Source organism: Leptosomus discolor, chromosome 17 (genome assembly GCF_034619465.1).
Source record: "Leptosomus discolor isolate bLepDis1 chromosome 17, bLepDis1.hap2, whole genome shotgun sequence".
Lineage (NCBI taxonomy): Eukaryota > Metazoa > Chordata > Aves > Leptosomiformes > Leptosomidae > Leptosomus > Leptosomus discolor.
Genome location: NC_141407.1, coordinates 17,237,618 through 17,246,369, shown reverse-complemented (window position 1 = coordinate 17,246,369; position 8,752 = coordinate 17,237,618). Strand labels below are relative to the sequence as shown.

At 66.1% G+C, this 8,752-nt stretch overlaps 1 protein-coding gene across 1 annotated transcript; it reads right to left on the bottom strand.

The window, feature by feature from the left end:
• Window positions 1–2,206: 2,206 nt before the first annotated feature.
• Window positions 2,207–3,191, bottom strand: PDYN (prodynorphin). Its single transcript, XM_086474905.1, has 2 exons — window positions 3,063–3,191; window positions 2,207–2,779 (listed from the first exon to the last, which is right to left on the bottom strand). Exons 1-2 carry the CDS (start codon window positions 3,189–3,191, stop codon window positions 2,207–2,209), a joined length of 702 nt encoding a protein of 233 aa, XP_086331031.1.
• Between the last annotated feature and the right edge of the window lie 5,561 nt (window positions 3,192–8,752).

Genomic DNA, 8,752 nt, shown 5'->3' with positions numbered 1-8,752 from the left:
GCTAAAACCCAATGTTTCGTGTTGTACGTGGGTGTACTGCTGTGTACTTAACACTAGAATAAGATGTGCAAAATGAAGACCGAGGCCTCACTAAAGAGCCCCAAACCCCGTAGAGATTAAAAGAGACTTACACGACCTCCCCCCAGCTCTGCCATGGGGGCCAGGCAGGCTCCCCCCTCCAGCCCACCCGGGGGGCCAAGTGTCTTCCATGTGCCCCCTCCCTGGGCCACTGTGCAGGGCCAGCACCCCGCGTTGGTTCCTGCAGCACCCCTTGCATGGGGCTGGCCCCCCACGGCTGCTGGGGGGGGGGGGGGGGTGGGTTGGTGATGCTTTGAGGATGATGTGACTGCTTGTACAGACCTTTTTTTTTTTTTTTTTTTTTCTTTTTGCTTGCAAGATATTTTTATAATAAAAGTGAAAAGTCCTGTGCTGCTTCTGCACATCAGCCTGTGCCCGTGCTCAGGGCGGTCACCTTGTCACCTGCCCTGGAGGTGCGTGGTGGGGTGGGGGACCGCATGGCCTGCAGTGAGGAGGGGGTGGCCTCATCCTGCACAGCCCTGCGGTGTGCTCCAGCGGGAGGAGGAGGAGGAAGGTTGAGGTTCCTGCTCTGGTGTGGTACAGGGGGAGGCAGCAGGAGGTTGAGGCTGGGATGGGGGCTGTGCTGCTGCTCCCCCTGGGTGGTGTGAGGGAGGGGAGCAGCCCCCCCCCCCCACCCCAACAGTGAGGACAGACCCAGGTCTGGCCCCTCTTCCCCGTGCAGTCCAGCTGCGTCTCTAGGTGCACCCATTCCCTGGGAGGGGAGCTGGAGCTGGGGTGCCCAAACAGGGGTGCTGGCTGCAGCCTGTGCTGTGGGTGACCTGAGTGTGCCAGTGCTCTGCAGTGACAGTTTCCCCCCGCCCCCCCCAAGAGCTGGTGGCTCGGCCGTGTCTGGCACACAAGCTGTGTGTCACCAGGGCCGGGAACGGCAGCGTGAGGCGTCTCCCAGCGCTGAGCTGCGTGGAGGGTGATGCCATGGAGAAGTTTGCAAGAGAAGTTGCTGCCCAGGCTGGGCTTTGTCAGCACTGAGCTGCTGCCGGCGGGGTGACGCCGTCCTTGAAGTGCGAGCGGGAAGGGGACAGCTTGGCCGCTGCCCTCGGCGTGGCTGCCCCTTCCCAGCGGCTGCGGTTCCCGAGGGAGCCTCCCCTGGGCGCTGCTGGGGGCGAGCGGGTGGTCCCCAGCCAGCACCCTACCCACACCCAGGCTGGGCTGAGCATCCCTGCCCTTGCTCGCCACCCCGGGGCATGGCTCCAGGGGCAGCAGCAATGGGGTGCGTGGGTTCCCACATCCCCCTTGGCCCCCATGGTGCAGGGAGGGTACCACAGCTGGTACCCCTGGTACCCCAGCCCTGGGCACACATGCCCCCCACTCCAGGCCCCAGCTTGGGGTGCGTGGTTCCCCTCATGCTGAGGGTTTGGTCGGCCCCGCGGAGGATGCTCAGCACCCGGCACAGCTTCGGCTTCGTTGGCATCTGCCTTTTATTGGCTGCGGGGTGGGGGGGTGGGGTGGGGTGGGGGGAGCAGGGACCGGGGTGCGGGTCCATCCCTGCCTCCGGGGGTTGTTTTTGGAGGGGGGAGCCCAGGGGCACCGGGCGGGTGCTGGGAGGGGTGGGACGCAGCGAGCGGCTCGGGGAGGGGAGTTGGGTTCGTGCTCGGACGGCTGCCTGCCCCGGTGGTGGTGCCGCAGTGCCAGCCCTGCCCAGCCACCTCTCCCCACAGCCGTCCTGGCTGCGTGAACCATCTACCAGCCCAGAGGGCCTGATCCTGCCCCAGCTCATCCTTCCCCGCACTCAGAGGCCATTGCCCTGTACATCAGCTGCGATGGTTTCCAGACCCTGCTGTGCTTCTGCAGCCACGGGAGGGTGGACGATATGTGTGTGTGTGTCCCCCCGCCTCCATTTGCCCCCAGGAGCCCTGGGGCTGGACCCGCAGCCACGCTGCCAGCAGCTGGAGGGGTGGCACTGTCCCCTCGATGCACAGGGGTCCCCGCTAAGGGATGGGCAGGTGAATCAGAGAGGGAGAACCAGGGATGGGGACCTATGGTTCCCTGGGGGGACGAGGCAGGGATGACGCCGGCCACACCGGGCTGGGCAGGGGATGGGGCTGGGGGTGAGGGCGCAGTCCGGGCTGGCAGCACGGGGACCGTGGTGCTGCCCGTCCCACGCCTGGCTCTATAGGTCCAAGACCTCCCCTGAGTAGGCGCTGGGGTCCTCGTCCGACCGCGTGGTCACCTTGAACTGCCGCCGCAGGAAGCCCCCGTAGCGCTTCTGATTGTCCCACTTGAGCTTGGGCCGGATCCGGCGCATGAAACCCCCGTAACGCTTGTGCAGCTCCGCCAGCTCCTGCCCCTCGGCCCCGGCACCCGTGGGCTCCTCACCCCCATCGCCTGCTGGCCCTGGCCCCGGGTAGTCCTCAGGGGCCGCCCGCTCCCCCGGCTTGCGGCCGAAGCCCCCGAACTTCTTGCTGAGGCCGCCCTTGCTGTGGGCGTTCTCGCGCAGCAGGGACAGCAGCTTCCCCTTGGCCATCTTCTTCATGAAGCCTCCGTAGCGCTTGGCCGGCACCGGCGGCAGCTCCCCGGGACCCAGCTCCTGCTCCAGCTCTGCCTCGTCCCCCTCCGCCTCCCAAGGGGACGGGTCTGTCCCTTCGGCCAGGGCCACCAGTGGGGCCAGGAGCACCAGCGCCTTCCTGCACGTCTCCCACTCGGGGCCGGGCGGCGAGGAGCCCTGGCATTCCCGCAGGCACATCTGCAAGACAGCGGCCCCAGGGCGCCCGCCGGCATCACCCTGCTGCTCGGAGTGACCCCCCTGCCTTCCTCCCACGCCACCCCGGGGTTGCCCCCACCCCAAGCCCACGGGTCCGTGCCCACCGTGCTGCCGAGCTCAGCGAGGAGCCAAAGCTCGCCCATCCCCTGCGCCCTGCGGCGCCCACGACCGCCACCCCGGCAGCACCCAGCTCTGCCGACCGCGCGCCAGCACCCACGACACCCCCGCTGCTGTGACCCACGGGCTGCGCCGGGCTGGCACTCACCAGGGGCTGGACGCGGCTCTCGGTGCCGCGGGTCTGGGCCGCGCAGAGGGAGCACTGGGTCACGCAGTCGGCGGCCGCCGCCGTGGCCAGGGAGAGGCAGAGCGCCAGCGCCAGCGCCCACCGTGCCATCGCACCCCGCAGCCGCTGCCTGGGGAGGGCGAGACAGCACAGAGCCCATCACCCACCCCGCGCCGGAGCCGGGGAGCCCATCGCCGCCGCCCCGCTGGCACCCTCGGTGCGGGGCACCTACCGCCTCCACCTGCGCCGCTGCTCTGGGGACGTGCCCCAGCGACTCACCTCTGGGTGCTGCTCCTGGGTCCCAGGCGGTGGGAGAGAAGGGGACAGGAGCGATCGGTGGGGACGCCACGGGGTGCAACCCCTTACCCCGGCTGCAGCTTGATCCTTGGCGCAAGCCCTGAGCCACAGCCAGGCCCCCCAGGGCCACCGAGGTCCCCGGGGCAGGGACCACCATCCCATCCCATCCCATCCCATCCCATCCCATCCCATCCCATCCCATCCCATCCCATCCCATCCCATCCCATCCCATTCCCTCCACCGCTCCTTCTGTACCGTTAGAAATAAAAGCCCCTTTTTTTTTTTTTTCCTTTAGCTTTGAGTTTCTCTGCAATATTGCGATCGCCGCGTTTGCGCGGCGCCGAGGGGATGAATCACCGGCTCTCCCCCTTGGCCTTGGGGAAGAAAAGCACCGCGATGGGAGCTACCAGCAGGAAGGGGATGGGGGGATGCCATCCCCCGGTACGGACTCACCCCGGGTTGCTGCACCCCACGCCGGGGCAGCTCCAGCTCCCCTCCCTCCCACCCGCCGCTTCTGCTAGGCTGGTGGAGCGGGAGGGAGGGGGAAAAAGCCAGATTTCAGGTTCAAGCCTACCTGAAAGCCACGATCACCGTCCTTCAGCCTGCCAGGAGCTCCTCGGACAAGGCCAGGGAGAGCTGAACACACCTTGCAACGGTTGGGAGAGGGGCTGTGCCGGCGGCAGCACCCGGCACCCCTCCAGAACCCCCCAGGTGAGGCTGGAGGGGTCGGTGCCAGCCCCGGCTGCAGTGCCACGGGGCGGCGGTGCCACCGGGACCACAACGGCCCTGGGAGCAAGAGCTGACCCCAAAGGGGTGCGCTGGCAGCAAGCACCTGCCTGCCTCCCTGGCTGCTTTTATCTGGGGTGGAAAGGCATGACCCAGAGGGATCTGTTACCCATTACTGACGCATATCAGAGACTATTGTATTCTCCAGCAGTATCTGCTAATGTACTGTAATTGGTACTGATGAAGAAATGTTAATGCCACAGTATTAATTCATGCTAGATTAAAATTTAATTTGAATTATCTGCACCATCGTGTATCAAGCTGCCTGCATTCCTCGGCTGCACCGGCTCCGTACAGCCCGAAGTGCATCACCTCAACTCGCCCTGGCAGAGCAGCAGGCACCGGGGCAGGCAGATGCCCAGGATGGGCACGGCGGGACCTCAGCCAGCCCTCGCCGCTGGGACACGGTGACGGCCCCTTGTTGCTTCACCGCCACCGATGAGCGAGGACGCACCAGTGGCACAGGTAGGTGAGTTTCCCCCCCCCCCCCCGTTTTCCCTCCCTTGCTCCTCGTGCTGCCGGAGCAGCGTGCAGGGACCGTACCGGGAATGTTCACCGGCACCCCACAGCTCGGTCCCCTGCCATTTCGGACATGGTGTGTCCCATCCCTGTCACCCGGCCCCCGGCCCTGCTGCAGCTGGAGGACTTCAGGGCACTCAGGGGAGCTGCAGCTCTCCAGGACACAGCGTGGACCCTCCATGCCCGGGCACCCTGGGACCCCCCTGCTGTGAACCTACCTTGTCCAGGCGGTGCCACGAATGCCCCCGCAGCGCTCTGCCTGCTCCTGCGGCCGGGGGACACACACGCTGGCAAAACTGGGGCAGGAAAAGGGGATGAAAGCAAAGGGCTTTGGATAAAAGCAAAAAGAAGCAGCACACAAAGGGAGGATGAAAAAAAAGCAGAGTTAGAGCTCGATCCTGCATTACCTGGAGGAGCCCGGAGGCTCTGGAGCCGTCCCTCCCGCAGAAACGCCTCAACAGGATCGGGGCAGTGTTTGGCAATGCCAGCGGTGGGTGCTGGCTGCTGCGGCTGCCCTCGGCACGTCCTACCTGTGTCAGGCATCTGCCGGGGTCCCTTCCTCCCCTGTCCCAACCAGCGTTGGGTGCCCAGGCTCTGCTCTCGTGTGGAAAAGTCCCGAGCTGTGTCCGTGCGCTCCAGGGGCCAGTTACGGGCTCAGTGACCCGAGGAGGGCTGGGGAACGGGGACTGTGTGTGCCAGGCAGCACGGAGATCGAGCCCCCCGTCATGATTAGCCTGTGATTATTTCTAGTGAGGGACGTGAACGGCTCTCCCAGGCTGAGCAGCTCTCTCCTCCCACACAGGTCTAACTCAGGCAGGTCAGGACCCTGCAGGTATTTCTGGTGGAGAAGAAGAATCACCTTCCAGCAATTTCTTTCCTCACCTTTAAAAATGACCTGGAAACGCCTTCAGGACAAAGGTTCCCAAAAAAAAGCCAATGAATTTTGGAACAGGATCACAGCAAAACCCAGCACTGCGGCTGCCGCTGCTGGTTGAGCCAAGTCGGGGGGAGACTGAAACCTCCCCCATCCTCTCCCCCCCCAGCTCCCTTTGCCCCTCCAAGCCCCAGCTGTCCCCGCTGCCGGGGTGGCAGACGTGACTTCGCATCGAAACGAACCCCAGCGAAGCTCTGGACAGCGGTTCATGGGCTGTGAAACTGCTCGAGGGACAGGAGCAGCCCCCGCGGCCAGGCGGGAGCCCCTCGAAATAACGCCACAAGCCCAACCGTGAGCAGCTCTCACCTTGGGGGGCTGGTTTTAGTCACTCTTCGGCGAGCAGGACCGATACCCCAGCGGCGCCCGTGCGACGGGAGCAGGACGGCGACCCCGGCAGCCCTACCTGCCGCTGCTCCCCGTCCCGCCGAGCACCCGCTTCGCCGAGTCGTGGGTGGTGGGTGTCCCTCCACGGGCGTCAGGCTGAACCGGTCATCGGCGGCGGTGGCGGTGGCAAGGCCACGCTGGCTGGCGGCCCCGCGGCGGTGCCCAGGGTGCCCACCGGACTCGCCTCCCGCCGGCTCCCACCTCGCTTTTATGGCCACCGAGTCTCCTCCTGCAGCGGGGCCCGGCTGCGCTCGGCGCCGCGGAGCCAATCGGGGTGAGGGAAGCTGTGAATAATCAGCCCCGCAGCATCCTCGCCACCTCCCGAGCAGGCTCTCCCGCTGTGCCGGGGTCTCCTCGCAGCCCCCCGGCTGCCCCAGGGACAGGGGTGCGTGTCCCACGGCTGCACCGCCGCCGGACGCGTCCCTCGGGGATCCCCAGCGGGGCCAGCCTCGCTCCTCGGGGCCCAAACGCGTGCCCCAAACGGTGGCAGGGCACCAGGATGGGGTCCGTCTCCCCCTGCAGCTCCGTACCTGGGCACCAAATTCAAGCGCTGCCCAAGAAGGAGGGGAGGGTGAAGCCCTGACACCCCCCAGGCTGGGGAGAGGCACCGTCCTCGTGGCGACGCCGGGGAGCAGATTGAGCCCATTCGAAGCTGCTGGGAAGGGCGAGAGGGTCTTCACACCCCGGGAAAGGCTGGTGTGTGCGTTCCCCCCGCTGCGACCCACCCAGCCTGGCTGCGGTTGGGCAGCAAAACCCTCTCAGGGAAAACCCCCCCCCACCTCCGCACCAACGGGGCTCAAACCCACTGGGCTTCCCCCTCCCCTCGCCTCTGGGGACAAACCCGACAAGCTGAGCCAAAGGGGCAGGGGGAGCTGGGGGGGGGGGGGGCACGCAGAGACACCCACCCCCACCTTCCCTGCTCAGCCCCCATTCCTGTTCACCCATTTCCGAGCCCAGTTTGGGGGTGTAGGGCAGCGCTGGGTAACGCCAGGGCACCCCCCCAAGCCCATCCACCACCGTCCCCCTGCACTGTGTCACGGCAGAGGTGCGGAGCCGGGGGGGGGGGGGGGTCCGGGGTGCAGCCCCCGCGGGGCCAGGCCAGCCCGTCCCGTCCCCTGCAGCCCCGGTGGGTGCGAGCCCATCCCACACGCCGCTGCCAGCGCAGCCCGTCCTCTCGCCTTGAAGACGGAGCTATTTTTATCGGCGCTCAAGAGGGATGTTTCCCAGCAACCTGCCTTTCTCCCCAGCTCAAACACCAGCCGCCAGACCCGGTGCCCCCTGCTCAGCCCTCCTGGTGCTGGTGAGGGGCGTGAGGACCATCGGCATAGCTGGGACCCTCCACTGGGCACCCAGTAGCCACGGCTGGGTGAGCAGGGCCACCCGTGGTTGCCCATCCTTCCACGAGCACCCATGTTTGGGTTGCCAGGCCCTGCTCCCCAGAAAGCACACGGGACCCCGCTGGGAGATGGGTTTTAGCTCACCCGGGTTGGGGCTGTGCCAGCACCGAGGGACCAAGGGAACAGGGGACAGGGAGGGGGCACAAGGCAAGGGCAGAGCATCCTGCATCTCCCCAGGGCCGGCGGAGCAGACGTCCCTTGCGGGACCCACCCCGGGAGGTGGCAGCGCTGCGGCAAGGGGGTGATGGTCCCCACCTCGCTGCGGCGTGCTGGGCTGCGCTGGCACGGAACGAAGGTGAGAAGAACAAAACGCAGCTGCAGACCACCCCAGACCCCCTCGGCCAGGGGCTGCGGGCACCCCCCGGGCAGGTTTAACCCTTGCTGCCTGGACTAGGGGTCCTGCGGGCACCGCAGGCGCGGCGGGGACAAGCATTTCTTACACCAAAACCATTATTTCTGTCAACTAGCCCCCCCCAAACCCACGAAGCCCATCCCTAAAGCCTGGCCTCCCCGCTTCCAGCCGTTACCGCAGGCAAATGGTTCCATTCGGGAGCCACATCTGCAGGTGAGAGCAAAAGCATCGGCCCAAAGGCCGGCGCCTGCCCGAGGACCACGGAGCGTGGCAGGGAGCAGCGTGGCCACGGCTGCTCCCCGCCCCAAAAGCAGAGCTTGCAGCAACCCCCCCCACCCCCCCGAGCCCAACGACAGGGGGTACAGCCGCCTCCCCGCGCAGGGTAATTGCACCCGAGGGAGACGCGCTGCTGGAAACGGAGCAAATCCTGGGGGCACAGAGAGAAAAACGGTTCGTAATAAGGTTCCTCCCTCGGAGCTGGGTCCCTTTGCTCCCGGAGGGAGGTCGAGTCACTCCTGCGCCCGGAGTGGTCGCTGGCTGATTTTCTGCATGTGCTGAGCTGGGTGAGAGCGTCCTCCCCACGGCCAGTTGCGGTCCGGGCAGGCATGGGGGGTGACAGAGTCCCCCTGGAAAGGAGCTGGGAGCAAGCCCACCCACCAGCAAGTTTAATTAATATTCAGCTGCCGCTTCCTAATGGGAAACTGTCTCTGAGTCACACTGACATTTCCCTGGGACAATGGTAATTAAGCACCTGGGTAAGAGAAATGTGCGGTAATAGAAAAGTTAAGTTTTCTGAACTCCACGAGTGAAAAGCGGGTTCGGCGAGGAGGGGGACGAGCGTGCGTACCGCGAAAAGCAAGTGGGAGTTAATGGCAGCTCACGTCACCCAGCGCTGCCGCTCTGCCCCGACGCCCCCAGCCCCTCCCTGGGGACTCACCCCCAGACCAGACAGGGCCCCCCTGGGATGGGGTAAATCATCCCCGCGGGTGGGACAAGCTCTGCC